We start from the raw sequence: 19337 nt of genomic DNA on the forward strand, positions 1-19337 counted from the left end.
AAAGTTAAAGATCTATATTCTGATAGTAATCATTCCTATAGATTGTTTGTTCAGTAACAGGGGTCTCCCGTCTCTCCAGCTCTTTAATGAACAGGAAAAACATTTTTCGGGTGGGTTGCCAATATCATCCAATGAGGAGAAAGAACCCATTAATCAGCTTCAATCTTATGGTGTTCCAGTTCCAATTTTGTCCTCAATGTGTTCTGCTTCATCACTACCAATTGTGCTTTTTTTATCCTAGTATATCCTGTATGTATGGAGTTCTCTCTCCTGATTGGATGAAATTGGTATCCTGACCTAGAAATGTATTTTCTATTTACTAAAGAGCTGTACCGACGGGGAGACTATCGTTACTATAGCAATGATTACTATCAGAATATAATGCTATTTAACACTAAAATAAAATATCACTTACTGCACCTTTTAATGTTTGTTCTTCCTGTGTGTGCGTGTGTATAGGGGTGTCTAGCTGTACATGAAAGTGACACAGCGTTTTATGCTTTTATTAATCATGTTAGCCGCCCTGCTCGGAAATGCTAATCTAGCTCATCTTAGACATGGTTGACTTAATTACTGTGACTGGCACTGTGCCCACTCCTCTTCTGGGATAAGAGTCAGACTCAGCACTCATGCCGGGTTGAGAGAGACTGCAGTTAGGCCTGATTTATCCTTCACCGTATGATTACAGTGGTGGAAAATGTACTCAAATGTTTTACTTGAGTAAAAGTATCAATACTGCAATGTAGAAGTACTCTGTTACAAGTAAAAGTCTGGAATTCAAATTGTACTTGAGTGAAAGTACGAAAGTACTGATATCAAAATGTACTTAACGTAGGCTACCAAAAGTAAAAGTACTAAAATGTTTGAAAATAAATGTATATCTGCAAAGTAACTAGTAACTGAAGTTTTCAAATAATTGTAGTGGATTAAAAGTACAATGTTTGCCTCTGAGATGTAGTGGAGTAGAAGTAAAATTATAGACAATAGGAAATACTCCAGTAAAGTAAAAGTACCTCAAAATTGTTCTTAAGTACAGTACTTGAGTAAATGTACTTACTTTACACCACTGCGTATGACAGTGGTGTGCTGAAACCCAAAGCCAAATATACAAGCTCACAACGCGTTGTTGGATGCGATGCATTGTGAGCTTGTAGATCTGCTATTTTGAGCATGCGACACTGTTATACGACGGAGCAAGTTATAGAACGATACAGACAGACAGACAGACAGACAGACACACGGACAGACAGACAGACAGACACACGGACAGACAGACAGGCAGACAGACACACACACAGACAGACATAAAGACCGGGACAGATGGAAATAATGTGGATAGAAAGAGAAATGGAAAGAGAGAATGAATTAGATGGAGAGAAAAGAGAGAGACAGAGATGCATTTTCCTTCCAACACACATCCATCTGTAATTGATTATCGTGGCATTTTGCCGCTCTGTTCTTGTTTTGTTTCGTCTCATTATCACAGATGACAAGGACTCGTTGTGGAGCACGGTTTCCGCGTCGACGAAAGCTCTCTCTCTGAACTTGAAGAACCACGTCACCTCCACCCCTGCGTGGCCCAACACCCCTCTCCCCTACGCCCGGGTGGACTGTGCCGAGTCCTACCTCAACCTGCTCAACCTGGGGGACGGGCGACGGACCAAACCATCTGGCTCGACGAACGGGGAGGCGGACCCTTTCATCGGGGCGAGCAACGAGAGTTTTGACGTTGTGCCGTTCTCGGCGAGAAATTCAGCAAACGTGGACGACAAGTAAGATGATTTTTTTTGTTTCGTTTTTTTTATATAATGATCAATAAAAGCATATTTTTTTGCCAAGTATTTGGTGGCCCACTTGCAATATCCTCACGGCCCACCAGTGGGCCCCGGCCCACAGGTTGAGAATCACTGTTTCATTACCTTGTGGGCAAGAATGTATATCACATTCGCTATGACAAGGTTCTTGCATAGAAACAGAGTGAGTCCCTGATCAACAGTAGTTTAATATCTCTCCTCCTGGATGTGCAGCCATACAGTATGTTGTCTCCCTCATGGTTCCACTAAGAACTGCACATTTCAGCGCAATAGATACAAAACAGCCAATCTATAAGCGCTCAATGCGTTTTGCACTGACACGCATTGTGAGCTTATAGACAGGGTCCCCACACATTTTTAGCAATGAATTTCCAAAACTTTTCCAGAATATTTAGCCCAATTTCCAGGCCTATATAACAATCATTCGGCGCAATAATGTGTCTCTTACTCCTATGTAGAATGCCCAAAGATAGGCAGTGTAGCAAAAATAAAGTTTGAGACATACATTAGGCTGCCGTCACACAGCCCGTTCGGCGAAAAAACTACTTATGTTACATATTTCGTGTAATATTATTCATGTTTATGAAAATGTTTTGTTTTAACAAAATCAATAGCCAAAAACAATGCATAGCCAAATATTTTTCCAGGACCCTTGATAAATTCCAGGACCTTTGATGATGTTTGATCAATTTCAAACCTTTTCCAGTACTGGATTTTTCTAAATTTTATTTCAAAATATTTCCAGGAATTTCATGACCGTGGGGACCCTGTATAGATTGGCTATTTTTGGTGTGCTACACACAGGCAGGCAGCCAAGTATAAGAGTGAACGAGGTACGAGGTACAGTACTACTACTGGCACTGAAATGTAGCTCAAAAGGCGTCGTATCATGGCTCGTTTTGAGCTTCTCTGATATGAGAATCTGCTATGTTTCGACACTTTTGTGTGACACTGTAGTAGTTTCAGGGACAGGGGTCCTTAAATTAGCCTCGGCTAGAAAACATTTTTGTATAAACATATAAATACATAAAATAATAAATAATGATCAAGTATAAAAAAAATTAAAAAAGGAAAAGTTAAAACATGGAGAAAATAGTTTTCTGCCCAACAGCGACAAATTCTACTTTACTGGTTCAAGCTGTGGAAGACTATGTTTTGAACAGATGGCTAAGTTTTGGCCAAGATATTTAGTGTGGAGCAAAAACAGGAGGGGGCCCAGTATACAGACAGGCCATGGGGGATACGGTCAACTAAAGTGTAGAGTTTAAGTGGTTTTAAAAGTACTATTTCAGTGCCATATTTTACACTGCCTCTTACCTGAGCCTTTGTTGTAGTGCACACACACACACACACACACACACGCTGGCTGGCTGGCACGCACGCACGCACGCACGCACGCACGCACGCACGCAAATGCAGATATGGTGTGATATAATTATCTCTTAATGGGATTTTAATCTCTTTACATTATCTAAGATCCTGGACTCACTAGCAGAAGGCTCTTTACTCTTCGCTCTTTCTTTCATCCGTGCCCCTCGTCATTTTTTTCCCCCTCTTGTTTCCTTGTCATTTTTCCAGTGGTGGAAAAAGTACCCAAATATGTTACTTAAGTAAAAGTACCAATACTGCAATATAGAAATACTCTGTTACAAGTAAAAGTTCGGAATTCGGAGTACTGGTATGTACTTAAAGTATCAAAAGTAAAAGTACTCATTACGCAGAATGTATAAAATTCATAAAAAAAATCTAATTTGAAATGTGGGAAACAAAAAATTAAGAGAAATTTACACCGGTTTCCAAGGTGGTGGGAGGAGTGAAAAATCATGAAAAGAAACATACATAAAATGTTGTATTTAAATTCAATTGATGCGATTGTTGTGCCGGTTTAACCACTTTCAACATGGTAACCCTATTTTGGGCATGTCACAAAATTGTCCAATTAGTTTTCAAACATTTTCAAAAACCCTTATTGAAAGTAGAGAAATGAGCAAACCTACTATGGCTAACGGCCCTTGGCAAGGAAAAGTTTGAGAACTCTTGGAATAAACAGACTATTGGACTTTTTATATATACATTAAGTATTGTGTATCTGTCATTGTGTATACATGTGTAAGCTGTGCGTGCGTGCGTGCGTGCGTGTGTGCCATACCTGGCGAGACGCCAGCCCAGAGAGAGTTCAGCTTTAGCCCTTACAGCTAGACTCACATCCTGTGGTTTCCTGTTGCACAGTTCTCCTAACCAATCCCAGCTTGCATACCCACACAACCTGAAACCCTATACCCCTCTATACATGTCAAAATAAAAGTCTGTGCATAGCAGAGGAAAAATTCAACAAGACTGAGTCCAATGACGGTATGGCTGCATGTGGACCTCAGACTTCATGTGGCCAGTCTATAACACCAGTCATCTCTATTGGACACCGGTTCCCCCAAACGTTTTAGCTCAAGGCCCAAAAGAGAAATTGGGTGTTTCCCCGGGAATCAAACTTAAAAAATATACATTAAACATGCAGCACTTGAGCCCTATTTAACAGTTAAAATAACAGATCTACAAGCTCACAATGTGTCTGTGAAGCATTGTGAGCTTGTAGATCTGCTATTTTCAATAGGCAATATCTTAAATATTATTTGTAATTCATGGATTTTTATCTTATTTTTCCTACATTTCTGTAATTGTTTTGAAGAAGGGATTTAATATTTTTGAATATTTCTTTAAAAAAATGTAAACGTAAAATAGATGAATGTCCACAAAAGACAGATACAAATAGACCCACAAATGGGTCCCGACTAGACCCGTGTTTGGGAACCACTGGTCTGTCATAATCTATGACGTATGACTTCACCATATTTGGGCATGGTTTCAGACAGATTCGACTGCCATTCATTTCCTTATAGCCTACGTACTGTAGATGGCCTGGCTCTGAAAGAATAGTGCGCCAATTAGCCGTGGGATTCTACATTTGCCTAGTGACAGTGTGCACAACAAATGTGCAAGATTAACACACTGTTTCTCAACGTCGGGTCCGCGGACCACCAGGAGTCCAGATGGACCCTTACGGGTCAGTAATTCTACAATCTCAGAGTTAAATTAACAGTGAGGATTGTACAGTGCAGATTGGGGTCCCTGAGATAAAGAAATGATTTATAAAATGGGGGAAATGCATGTCAAGCTGCGGATCCTTGAAATTGAAAAGGTCGAGAATCACTGATTTAGTGGGCAATCCTTTGGCAAATTTGCCCCTGAGAGTGTATAAACATGTGTACACTCTGAGTTACAAATAGATTCACACTGAGCTAAGGAATTTACTGTGTACTTGCTTTTGCTTTTGTGGATTTCCCTGGAAAATCCGTTTAAAGCCAAGACACTCTGCCATCTCTCTCTCTCTCTCTCTGTTCTACTGAGTTAAACACAAGATGGCAGATCATGGCACGTGATGCGATTTTGCTACGCGGCCGGAAGCTCACATTGAATGGAAGTGAATGGGACACGACTGTTTCAGTTGCATGTGATGTGTGACCGAAATGACCGAAAGCGTGAGACCTACGCGTGGCGCAACCAAGTATAAACAAACCAAGGACAAATCGATAGAAAGTCTTGACTCTTGACTCTTGACTTCCCTTGACTTCCTGCATCTCCCCTTTAGGAGAGCAGAAGTAGGTTGTGATTCTATCAATTCCAATGGGAGAAGTGAACACGAGCACCTCTTTTGCCCCATGCATAGTCACTCAAGTAAATATTGGACCCATTCTTCGCAAGCTGCATATTTTCGGAATTATTTTATACTGTATTAAGATCTTTTTCAGACGCACAAATAAGGTGGAAATTATCATTGTCTGTGTCTGTCTGTGTCATTAATACACTCTGAATCTAGCAACACTGATCATTCGCAACATCAAACAGCCCCCAAGCTTAGGGCAGGTAGACACTGTAGGACTTTTAAAGTGGTCGGGGAGTCATCTGATCGTTAAGCATTTCACACTACACAAGTCTCTTTCTTGAAATCGGCTTTCATATCGTTGTGGTTTTCACTACACGATTGATGGCCAACAAGGGATCACACAATGCGAGAGTTCACAAGGAGGCGATCCAGAACCGATACACATTTGTTTTTATTCCAATTCATTTTAACCGACGTCTCACAAAGACAGTGCAAGGCTCCCGTGATATATGCGCGAGACCGAGACAGGACGCTATTGATTGTCATTAAATATGTATCTATTTCTCTGTACTGTATGTCTATCTCTCTCTCTCGGGAATACACAGGACCTAATTAATGGAAACAAGCCCTGAGGGCTTATCTGGGTTATCCTTCTTAGCACTCTTTTGTATAAATCTGTGCCACCGTGCCTTTTTTTTTGCAAACTATCCATCTATCTGTCTGTTAAAACAAACACACACACACACACACACACACACACACACACACACACACACACACACACACACCCACACCCACACACACACACACACACACACACACACACACACACACACACAGCATTTTCGGCAAAGAGGTTTGGTGTAGAGGGAAAAGAGAGCACATCAAGTATAGAGCCACAAGGGTCAAGTTTACTAAGTATTGAGGGTTTCAGTGGTTAAATGTCTGAAATAAACAAAACACATTAATTCACACAACACTGATAGTCTATGAAGCTATCTATGAAATCTATGAAAAGGTTTAATCTGCAACACAATTTTGTACAATATGTAGTTGGGGTCCCTGCTTCATCTCTCTCTCTCAGCTAAGGGGTCCTTGGCCTGAAAATCTTTGAAGACCCCTGCTTTAGACTCTGAGAGCCTCTTCTGAGCTAGCAGCTCCGTTGGTCACAAATGGCCTGTGCAGCATAATGATGAGATGGATTCACACTCTGCTGTGTAATGTACAACTGCTCAGAAATAATCTCAGATTTATATAGCACTTTTCTGAGTACCCAAAGACGCTTATACATGTGGGAGGGAGAAAACAACAAAAATAATCAACTTTATTAGGAAAAAAACACAAAAGACTAGAGTAAAACCAATAAAAACTGTGGAACAGTAAAACAAGGGCTGTGCAGTCAGCTGGAGCCATATTGAAGAGGTGGATTTTGAGAGCACTTTTGTCTTTGATATGATTGGGGAATGCTAGGGCTTCAGGAGCTCTTCATTTCTCAAACAATTGGAAATATCTCACACAACGCTGTCAGTGTATAAATTAATTTCTCCAGCAACAGGCATTATACACAGGAAACTTAACACATGTTTAGCAACTGAAATAACAACAGCCTACCAGACCGAACTGACAGCAGGACAGGGCTTTCAAAGACACAAGGGCTAACAAGAAACAGGTGAACACGATGAACAATCAACAGATGATTGGCTGGGGATAACAGGCAAACACAGTCATACAATGCAGTATAAATTAAGCATGACCGTTACTCTTTTTCCATTCTCTTGTATAGTTTCACATTTGTCTGCCCTCATCCCTAGGTGTTACTCTGCTCACGTTTCATTTCCTGTGTCTCCATCTGTCTGGGAGTCCCAGCTGATGTAAATAAGATTGAGCTTGAGATTGATGTGTAGATTTATGCATCGTTGTTATTCTCAGCCCCTCTTGTTATTGACAGAAGCACAAATGCAGGCTAGATTTCAGTTATGACTTATGAAACATATTTTCAGATAGAAACTCTACTTCAGTCTTTTTTTCCCCCTCTTTCTTTTGTGGGTATTTTTGATAAACAAATCGTGACAAAGGTTGACAAATCATCTCTTATGAGGGTCCCTGGCACAAAATCTTTTCAACTTGGGGGCCCACAGCCAAATACTCAATCTGGGGGTCCCTGACATGAAACTGTTTGGGACCCACTGCTGTAGAAGATGTCTGTAATAAACAGTTAGATATTAAATGCAGTAGCCTAACTTGTCCCCCTCTCTTTGGTACGAGGACTCTCTCCTGCTCCTCCTCTTCCTCATCTAAACCCCCCTCATGTCCCATTAACAAGGCTCCTTATTCCAGTGAGAAATCCTTTCCCCCAGGCAACACCATGTTGGTATCATTCTTTTTACAACCTTTATGTAACCAGGGAGCCACATTGAGATTCAAAAAGCTGCAGTATTTTTAAGTGAGACCTAGACAAAACAAGGCCAAAGCATTGTAAGGCGCCAGATAAAAACAACAACTACTGTACATAACAGGTACACAAAAAAATACTATAAAAGAGAGCAAGTCATATACAATGTATGGTTTAATCGCCTTTTAAATTCCAGCAAGGGGACAGGGAGCTCAAGTTTGAGTTTTACCTCCAAAATGCTCTGAATAATTTCTACTGTGCAAATGAACAAACAAACAATGTTTTGATCAAGTTTGGTCTTCCTCAGGTAAAGATATTTAAATTGAGCCTGACCCTTGTGTACAAGTACAGTAGGCTTGTTGTGTCATGCAATTTTTACAATAGATAAACCTACAGGTTCCGTATATACCCCGAATGGAAAGACAAACATTTCATAAGGAACATCTCATCTTTCCCATCTCACCTCCGTACAGGGTACAGGCACTTTACAATGCAACTTATGAGTTTGTACGTTTTGACTTCCTTGCAAAGATAGAACCTTAAAATTGACCAAGAAAAAATAGAAATGTACCAGCATTGTATCCTACGCATTGCAAGGGACGGCCAGTCAACTAAGATGTACAAATACAATAATGGGGGGATGTAATTAGACTTAAAGGAGTAGTTTTGTTGCATTCCTAAGCCAAGAATTTGATGACCGGCGGAGTCTATCCGGTAGGAGACTCTCCTACTGAGCAGCCACCCGGTCATCAAATTATTGGCTTAGGAATGCGACAAAAACAAATATGTATGCATGTTAAAGGAGCTACACCATGAATTTAAAAAATAATAATAATATTTGATATCATATTGTTTATGTCCCTCAAACGTTTTTCAAAAGGTTTGAGCCTAAATCAAGCCTCAGATATACTCATTCCAACTAACTTCTCTCTGGCTTATAAAGCACTTTCACCTGCAATACCACATTGTCCTGTTTGGCACGGGGCGCTATTGAGCCAGTTTGTATGCATGTCATGTCCTGGTTCTGTGTGGAAAAAGTAAAAAAAAAAAATAAGAAAAAATGTAAAAAAAAAAATTTTTTTGGATTTTTTTGTTTGGTTAGAACTGAAAAACGGGAGGAATTGTTCCCAGACGTGACGTAGGGTGGGGGAACAAATCTGACGGACTGTTTTCAGACCAATTTACATGAAAACCACAAATAGCCTATGAAAGCCTGCATGCTCGAAGTCGGGTATTTGTTGGAACAGAAGAGAGGTGGGGGAGACCAAAAACACACAAAAATGAAGAAAAAGTTAAAATTCATGGTGTAGACCCTTTAAAATAATTCAGCCTTCCCCTAGGCCTCCAGTTGAGACCCTGAGCACTGATAGCTGGTGCCTTGACCACATAAACCCTACTGCATATACTGTACTTAGTTGACCGGGGTCCCCCAGGGATCTATACTAGGCTCTCACGGGCCAAGTATTAACCAATTAAAACCAGGAAAGCATCTTGTGTAATTTTAGATTTTAGCTACAGTATATACTGTATATAGCACATTAGTTCTCAAAGTGTACTTTGGCTATTTTTGAAAAAATCTTGAAAATGTGGGTCGGGTCGGCGGCCAAATACATATAATTTTGAGGGGTCCTTGACACGTAAAGGTTTTAACCCATTAAGAACACATGTGTCATTTTCAGATTTCTTTGGTTATTCAAAAATGGCAGATCTACAAGCTCAGAGCACTATGAGCTTGTAGATCTGCAATTTTTTTTAAATCGTGAAACTTTTTGCTAATCTTGAAATGTATATATTTTTAAAGCGATCATTTGTAAAATATTTTGTTCCAAGGACCCCGTACAAACGTTCGCTTTAAAAAATATACATTCAAAGATTTTTCCCAAAATGTCCTGATTTTTAAAAAAAATAGCAGATTGTATATCTGCTATTTTTTGAGTAGCCAAAGAAATCTTAAAATGACAGAAATGCGTTGCCGGATTGAATGGGTTAAGCACCACTGATACGTTTTTTTCAGAAAACTGATTTTAGGATTTAGGAGACATTTTGTAGAATGGGCCTCAGGTCTTTAATGGGTTTAAACCCATGGCTCTGTATTCCATCACCCCTCCCCTACCTGCTGTCCCTGTCCTCATTACGCTGCCTCAGCCTGCCTCTCCGCAGGAGCCTGCATGGGGGTCTCTGCTACTGCCTAGCCCCCCTTCATCACCTCCTCATCTCCTCCTCCTCTATATGCTCCTCTTGTCCTCCTCTACTTCTTCTTTCTGTGAGTATTATTAGACCACAAGGAGCATGGTTCTCGGTGGTGGGAAAAGTCACTCTAGTGCTTTGCTTAATTAAGCACAAGTTTGCAGTACTTTAGCTTTGCTTGATAATTCAGATTTCTCGATTTCTTTATGCTTCCACTCCACTGCATCTCCGCAGTAAATATTGTACTTTTTTACTCTGCTACAATTGTTTAAAAACATCACTAGTTACTTTGTAGATTTATGTTATTGATACATAACAGGCATTAACAAATTAAGCCTTGTTTCATACTTCAGCCATTTAATAAAGCTCACAACGAGTCGCATCATGACGATAACATTTTCTAAAATATATTTGTTTGTACTTTAAAAAAAGAAATCGCCGTACTTTTTCCATCACTGACGGCTGTGGGCATGGCGTGCACGTGATGGGTGACTGTCTGTCTGCTGTCATGTCAGCCTGTATCTTGTCTGCTGTAAAGACTTCAGCGCGGTGATTGCTCTCCTAATGAGTGCATAATAGCATAATTGCATCCAGTTACAGTATTATGCGGATGTGGTTCTGCACGATCCTAACCATGTGAGCATGGGTCTAATCAGCCGGTCAGCCTGTGCTGTCCATATGGAGACACTGTCAGTGTTGTCCGCCCATTGCTACATTGTTAGCGCTCATTTCAAGGCCAATAGCGCGCTCCTGTCGACGACCTTTTCGACCTTTTCTTTGGAAATTCAGGTGATATAAACTACAAATTGTCATCCCGAAACTTCCGGTGGGCGGTCTCTGAACTTTTCTTTCCGAACCCTCCGGATGTCCTGAAAGCCTTTCAGAACCGGAGGATTTAGTAAAACAAGTCAGATATCGTCTCCGTTGGGGGGAAACCTCATATTAGGTCTAAAACGGTTACTTTTCAGGATTCAAATAAAAAAATATCATATGCATGCTTTCGTGTGACGCTGTAGTATGATCAAGTGGGGCGTTAATATACGAAAAAACACACAAAAAGTTCAAATGTGGAGATAAGAGGTTTCTGCCCGACTGCAACAATACTGTCAAATATTTCTAATATAATACTGTATTAGCAATGTCAAATATATATACATACTGTACGCTAAGGTGCATGAAGCAAGGATTAGGAGGCGTCTCTGAGGAGCTACTGTATAATAAGCAAAGACACATGAATGCATCCTTCCAGGCAGACGTTCCAAACTGAACGGCATGACATTAATGACTCCACCCCTACAGATGGCAATGATATGTTGTGTGTGCCTGCCTGCCTGCGTGCATGCGTGCGTGCGTGCGTGTGTTTGTGTCCGTGCGTGCATGCACACACGTGAAACTGTAGCAGGGTAAATGAAACTGTGGCACGCATAGCTAAAGAAAAAAAACATTATAAATTGCTTAATCATTTTGGACAATGTCCACCTATAACGACATGGCAAAAATATGGACGCCACATTGGAAGCGGTTTGGCAGGGAGGTCGCTTGTCCAACCCGCATTGCCACTTTACAGTAGATATTGTCACTGTAGGGTTGAAATCTTTTCAGGATTACCTTTCATGAAATGGCCAAAAAAATAACCTGTGTCCCACTCCCAATACGAGAGTGTACAAATCGAAGGGTCCATTTGGTTCCATTGGCAGATTTGGCACACTCTCAGAGTTAAATGATCACCAATCTGGGAACCCATCGCCAAATAAAAAAGAAAAACAGCGCCCTCTGCTGTTTTTTACTTATTCACTTGGCTCTCGGACAAGCTCCACGGAGCACCCGTGCGCAAGGAAACTGGGGTTTTTGGTCTGCCTTCAGCGCTCCACTTCCGGTGGTGCGACTATGTTTTCATTCCCACTAACAATATTTCTCCACGGAACACTGACACCAATTCTCCCAAAGAACATGGATCGTTTTGGTTATAAGCCCACTTGTTTCTATGATGAAAGAGCAATTTAAAATGTTACTAACTTTCCGTGGTCTTGTCGGCTTCAAGGACGCTATTGTTAAATGAGTTTCGGCTTGTTTTTAGTGGGGAAGGAAGGCACACATGTAAATCCCGCCCACTACATTTGATTGGGTAAAGCGCGGCCTGCTTCCTGATCTGATAGCACGCCCACTTGTAACCAATGCGCACGGGTTGTCAACACGGCTACCGACAGATTCAAACGCAGAGCAGAATCTCTTGTTAGATTAGATTTAGCATGTGCGTGTGTGTGTCAGTTACTCCCAGTGGTGGAAAAATGTATGTAGGGTTGAAGTGGTTACTGTATGTTTTGTAATAATTGTCCAAATCTACAAAGTAACTAAAGTTTTCAAATGAATGTAGTGGAGTAAAAGTACAATATTTGGATCCCAAATGTAGTGGAGTAGAAGTAAAAGTATTGGAAATTGGAAATACTCAAGTAAAGTACAAATACCTGTATTTTTGACGAATTGTACCTAAGTCAATCTCCTATTGAGTAGCTGATGTGCCCACAAGTGTATAGAACTTGAGAAACCAACCCTAGGAGGACCATTTTCCTGGTTAACAAATATTTTTAGAGCCACGTTTACATTAAGCATTTAAGGGTTTTGTTTTTTTAGGGTAAAAAAAAAAGGGAATTCCCCCCTCCCACGAAGAAAGAAGGTAAAAACAGCATTTATAATGACAAATATCCCTCCTAAATTATTGCCTTCCTCACAAGTATACTAAACCCAAAATGTGTGTGTGTGTGTGTGTGTGTGTGTGTGTGTGTGTGTGTGTGTGTGTGTGTGTGTGTGTGTGTGTGTGTGTGTGTGTGTGTGTGTGTGTGCGTCTGCGTGTGCGGTTGTGTGCGTGTGGCGTTGTTGTGGTACAACATATGGGAGACTGCAGTGTGTCTATTTATAGATTGTGTTTCAGTAGAGGAGGAAAGCCTGCAGCCCTCTCTTCTCTTCCCTCCCATCTTCCACCCTGCACCCCCCCCCCCCCCCACCCCCACCCTCTCTCTCTCTCTCTCACACTCTCTCTCTCTCTCTCTCTCTCTCTCTCTCTCTCTCTCTCTCTCTCTCTCTCTCTCTCTCCTGTCCTCAGCAGGGGGATGTGGGGTGGAGATAAAAGCCTCTCAGAGCAGTGATTTTTTATTTTTTTCTCAGCTCTTTTCATTTCAAAGGAACCCCCAGTTTGGTAACATATTATAGCCCCCCCCCCTCCCCCCATTCTCACACTGTCAAATCCTCAGTGTTCATTTAACTCTGAGAGCATACGAAAGGGAACCAAATGGACCCGTTAACCGTTTTCACGCTCTCAGAGTTATAAGAGCTATCACTAATCCCACATGGGATGTGCAGACTCCCTAAATGACAGCCATTTTAGATTTTTGTACGAGGTTATTTTACTTTTAGCTTAGATAATCTTAGATTCTGGACCTTTGATTGATTGAGGTTGGGTTTTTATTATTGTTGTTAGTGTTTTTAATGGTGGTTAAAATGGCCTGTCTTTTTAAACCTGTGATCATATTGAAAGCTGAGTAAACAAACATATACTGTAGTACCTTTATTGGAAGGATAAACCCCCCTGGTGGTCCCCGACCCACAGGTTGAGAACCACTGCTCTAAGAGAGCGTTCTAAGGGAGAACTAGTAAAGCTCTCCTTCAAATCTAGTAACAGCTTACCTCACAGTGACCTGGCTTTGGGAATCAGAGTGGTGGAGCGGAAATTAAGCCATTAAGACCGGGAACGCACCTGTGTCATTTTCGATTTTTAACTATTAGCCTATAACCATAATTATATACTATTCAAAAATAGCAGATATACAAGCTCATAGCGCTATGAACTTGTAGATCTGCTAATTTCCTTTTAAATCGTGAAAATGTGTGCAAATCTTTGAATATATATATATTTTTGAAACAACATGTTTAACTCAAATCTTTGCTTCTGGGGGGGGGGGGGTCCCTGGAATAAAACCTTTTCATGTCAAGGACCCCCAAAATGATATGTATTTGGCCGCGGACCCCCCTTCCCCAATCTCAAATTATTTTGTTCCAGGGACCCCCAGGAGCAAAGATTTGAGTTAAAAACGTTCGCTTTAAAATAGCTATATATATATATAGCCTATTATCAAAGAGTTGCACACATTTTCACGTTGGGGGCATCACTTCCTGTCGATTTGATCAGGTATCAGAGATCAATTTGACAGGAAGTGATGCCCACAACCCCTAGGAAACTTGTGGATAAAATATGACTAAAATCTAAAAAGTCACACTATGCGTGCCCGATTTTAATGGGTTAAGCCTTGGGAGACTTAAACTTTCACACGCTGTTTGAAAAGTGTTTCTGCTTGCTAAGGAGAAAGCCCTCTCCCACCTGTCCCATAAAGAAGAACCCGGTACTGCACACTATGGATATATAATGGATATTTGGTCGTGGTGGTCAGGTGGAAAAACCTTGTATGTCCGGAGGGGGAAAAAATCGTTAGCTTTCAGGAAACGGACAAAAGAACGTACTGTACGCGCGTGTAAGGGGATTCACTGTCGTTATTATTATTTATTCACAAGCTCTTGTTAACACTTTTCATCGGTTAAATATTTATACAAGCCCACAGACACACTTAACCACTTTCATCCTGGCCTCCCTATTTTGGGCACGTCATTAGATGTGAACAATTCACCATGTAACGTGTAGCTTGCAGATTTGATATTTTCACTGCCTTTGTGCGACACTGACATAGGACTAAAATAAGTATAAAATATGGCATTAATCCTTTAAAATCAGAAACGCATCTGTCTGTAATTTTTAGATTTCTTTGGCTATTCAAAATAGCATATATACAAGCTCAGAGTGCCGCGTTAAGAGCTTGTAGATCTGCAATTCTTTTCGAAAAATCGTGAAAATATTAGTGGTTCTCAAACATTTTCATGTCAAGGACCACCCAAAATTATATGTATTTGGTTATGGATCCCCATCTTAAAATATTTTGTTCCAGGGACCCCCAGAAGCAAAGATTTGAGTTAAAAATGTATATATATTCAAAGATTTGAACTCTTGTTCACTTCTTTAAAAAAAAAAAAAAAAGCAGATCTACAAGCTCATAGCGCGTCACAGCTTGTATATCTGCTCTTTTTGAATAGCCAAATAAATCTTAAAATGACAGATGCGTTCCCGGTCTTATAATGGGTTAATTTATGAAAAGACATAAAAAAAGATGAAATACGGAGATACTAGAGGGAAGGTTTATGCCCGACAGCAAGGATATACATTATGGATAGGTCTGTCCATTCACTGCAGCATCTGTTTATGGAGTTGTGTGGATTCGTGCAAAATTCATCTTCTTTTAGGGACATACTTACATTATAAGGAAAGGAAAGGAAGAGATATGATGTTCAACTGAGTCACTCACAAGAACTAAAGTGTGGACTTAAAGGAGGTTTTTCCACAAAGTCCAAAAACATTAACCAGTGGTGGACAGTAATGAAGTACTGTACGTATACGTATACAGGTATTAATTGATTAATTCATCTGTCACTGCCAGCAGTTTTTTCCTAATTTTGTCTTTTTGACGATCCACAGAATTTATTTTTCAACACGGATGTAAACAAACGATGTCTCGGTGGAAAGACGAGTCTCTCTTCTTCCCACCGGCAAAAAAAAAACATTGTAACCGCAGTATGAATATAGCTCGTTTTCACCAAAAACACAATCTGGGAAAATAAATCTGATTGTCTTTGGCAGTGAAGCATTGGATTTGAGGTGACGTTATACTTTTACAGAGATACTTCTGACTTTCACTCCGCAACATTTCAAACGCAAACATTTGTACTTTTGACTGCACTACATTTCTAGGATTCATAATGTACTTTTAATTTAACTTAAAAAAAAAAAAAGATATCTCGAAGGTTTTGTCTAGAGAATGTGTACTTTGTGTCACAATATGAGACAAGTATCGGACCCAAGTGCACAACCACACAGGCAGGCAGATGAAGTTCAATGATGATTTATTAACAAACTCAGGATACAAACTGGCATTAAACCAGGACACACAGGGCAAGGACACACCATGACATCAACTATAATCTGACAAGAGCGTTTTACAAACACAGGTATTAAATAGACAGGACTAACAAGACACAGGTGAACTCAAAGACAATCAACACAGGGATTGGCTGGGAGACTTAACAGGACACAGGTGGAGAAACAAGTAATCACAGGGAGGTGAGACAAGACGGGTAGCAAACACTAGGGCAGACAGGAACACTAGGAACATAACTACACAATAAAAGTAGAAAGGAGAACAGGAAACAAAAGGAACGATGCATAATAAGATACCAGGACACCGATCCTGACACTTTGTCCACCACATCAACTATAGTTTTGTCATTGATGTTTTTCTTTAATCTGCAGGTGTAAGCAAATTATCCCCAAGCTGGACCCACCGCCCGCCAACCGTAAGCGGGCCAGCAGGGCCCTCTCTCCAGGGTCCGACGTCAGTGGCGTGCCCCCGGCCGACGGCATGGCTCCCAGTCCTTCCCAAGGTTATTATAGTTTTGCATTTTTCATTAGTTTTGACTTTTTGTTTTCAATTTCAGTTTCGTTTTGATTCATTTATAAGTTTCGTTTTTACTTTTTGAAAAGGCTTTCTTTTAGAGATTACCCATTTTATAAGTTTCAATGTTATGGCGTTCCAGTTCCAATGTTGTCTGCGCATGTCTTTGTGTCATCACTCCCATTATTTTCCCTTGTATATCCTGTATCCTGATAGGATGAAATTGGTATCCCGACATGAAAATGTATTTTCTGTTTGCAAAAGTAGAGAGACTGGAGAGAGACGTAGAGACTGCTGTTACAGAACAAACACTCTACACAGCAATGATTACTATCAGAATACAGATCTATTTGTCTATCTACACAAAAATATCGCTTACTGCACTTTTAACTCTTAATAACCCTCGTCCATCCTTTCCAAGACGTCGTCACCCCCTGCTCCATTTTGTCCGGCGACTTCCACTGCCTCAGTAACGGAGGAGGAGGAGGAGGAGGAGGAGGGGAGAGCGGCAGCGAGGACTCCGGCGTCCGCTCCGAGACCAAGTCCCTGTTCTCGCCCCTCTGCGACGACGACGACGACTTGCTCGGGGACACCGGCACGTTCCTGACGGCCTCCAGCAGCTGTGACAGCCCCCTGGACGACGGCGGGGGAGACGCGATCCCCGACGACTATTCGCAGACGACGGCGTCTGCGGCGCGACGTCCGAGCGACTGCGAGCAAACGCAAACGCCGTTCTCCTCCCCCGCCAACGACACCTGCCTTCACATCAGCTTCTCCGAGGACGAGCTGCTGGACAGCAGCCAGGACGACCCCGCTGTCCCACAGAGGAGCTAGAAGCGTGGGGAGGGGGGGCATGGGTGGTGGGACCAGCCGCGGGACGACCCCCGCTGTCCCACAGAGATGCTATAGAAGCATGTACTGTATAGGGCTGGGACCCGGAAACCAGAGGAACCGGATCCAACATTGGAACCTCATCCTAACATCATATCTGGAACCGTTTTCCGTAACCGGTTTTATCACACTGTCAGAGCTGGTACAGTAGGTGGACTTCACGTCTGCGGTGCAATTACGATACCGGTGGTTCTCAAACATTTTAATTTCAAGGACCACCATAACTCTGAGAGTGTACAAAATGGAACCAAACGTTTCGTTCCATTTGTACACTCTGAGAGTTACGGACCTGCAAGGGTCCATTTGGAACCCTCCATATGAATCGTTAAAGGGAACCGTTAAGGAGTCGGACCGTTAAGAGGGAATAGCTAAGGAACCGTAATCGTTAAGATCCTAAAGGATCCCAACCCCAGAGGCATGGGTGGATGGGCTGCTGGACAGCCAGCCAGTATGACCCCACATGTCCCCACCCCCCGCACCCCCCCCCCCACCAGTAGCATGGGTGGGACATGGGTTATAGAATCACCTCCTAACCACATGAACCCTAGCACAAAACGTGTCACTTTGCGCCGCGTTTTGAGCTTGTAGATCTGCTATTCTTGATACTTTTGTGTGACGCTACAGTATGGCGAGGTAGGGCGTTCATTTTTTTTTTAAACTTAAAATGTTAACGATTTGTAAATTGAGTGAGCCAACAATCTGTCGCAAGTGTCCCAACAGGTTTTGTGCGTAACCACCCCCCCCCCCCCCCCCCCCACACCAAACCTCTTTGCTGAAAATAGCCGATTTACAAGCTTGTGAGCTTGTAGATCGGCTATTTTCGGCTAATGTTCCCCTCAAAATAGGGATTCTAGGGTTCAAGTGGTTAAAGTAAAAAAAAAACATCCTATCACACAAAGATACAGTATGGCGGACCCCCTATAGTAGCTCTGAGGACCCCTTGTGGAAGACCCCTGGCTTATAGTTTGATTTGATTGGCAGCAGATTATACTTGGCTCAAGTATAATGGACTTCTTCTTCTAAATGTGCGCACTAACCAACCTGTAACCATAGCAACCGTGCTGAAACAAAGCTCAGCAGATTCAGCCTCGGCAAACCTATGTGGATTGGGGAGAGAGTCCCTGACGATCACTGTAATGTTTTTTTTCTTTTTCTCATGATAATAAGTAATTACACTAATGGACCATATATAGCTAGCTAAACTAGCTAGTGGGTAGAGTAGTCACGGTTGGCCACTGGCCGTGAGACCCCCCCATCTCAAAATATTTGATTCCAGGGATCCCCAGAAGCAAAGATTTGAGTTAAAAATGTTCGCTTTAAAAATATATATTTTTTAAAATGGCAGATGTACAAGCGTGACGCGCTATGAGCTTGTATATCTGTTATTTTGCTTTCCAGGTTTTAATGGGTTTTGACCTCTTATCATGACCATCTGAGCAGCCATCAGCTGAATGAAGCTGTATTCCTGTATTTCCCCAGCGGGATTCGTAAAGGTCTGACCTTGTTATTTTAGTGATTTTGAAACAACTACAGCTACATACATGCTCCAATACGGTATGTCCTTGTAGCACATTGAAACAGCTCCTACACAGTATGCAGCGTGTGCTTTGGTCTAATGATCCAAGAAACATTTCAGACGTAATTTAGAGACCTCCAAGTTATTGGGAAATAATCTACTGTATAAATTATTAGTACAGTAGCCTATATGGGAAGATGTTAGTATTTTTCTAGAGAGAAATTATACTTTTTAGTGCATAGAATGTTGAGCAGAATACATGTAGCAAAAAAACAGAGATATTGCACTGTGAGAGGAACAGTAGGTTTCAAAGACAACAAGGGGAGCACAT

General features: G+C 41.5%; 1 protein-coding gene across 2 annotated transcripts in view; it reads left to right on the forward strand.

The window, feature by feature from the left end:
* Window positions 1–18193, forward strand: part of LOC311037084 (carboxyl-terminal PDZ ligand of neuronal nitric oxide synthase protein) — a 63468-nt gene extending 45275 nt beyond the window's left edge. For both annotated transcript variants that reach the window (XM_084046159.1, XM_084046158.1), the window contains exons 10-12: window positions 1487–1772; window positions 16458–16588; window positions 17021–18193. In XM_084046159.1, the coding sequence (XP_083902285.1) occupies window positions 1487–1772; window positions 16458–16588; window positions 17021–17433 (830 nt within the window). In that variant the 3' untranslated portion in view covers window positions 17434–18193. The remainder of the gene's footprint in view (window positions 1–1486; window positions 1773–16457; window positions 16589–17020) is intronic.
* Window positions 18194–19337: the final 1144 nt, after the last annotated feature.

Source organism: Gymnoscopelus microlampas (assembly GCF_963454915.1).
Source record: "Gymnoscopelus microlampas genome assembly, chromosome: 21".
Lineage (NCBI taxonomy): Eukaryota > Metazoa > Chordata > Actinopteri > Myctophiformes > Myctophidae > Gymnoscopelus > Gymnoscopelus microlampas.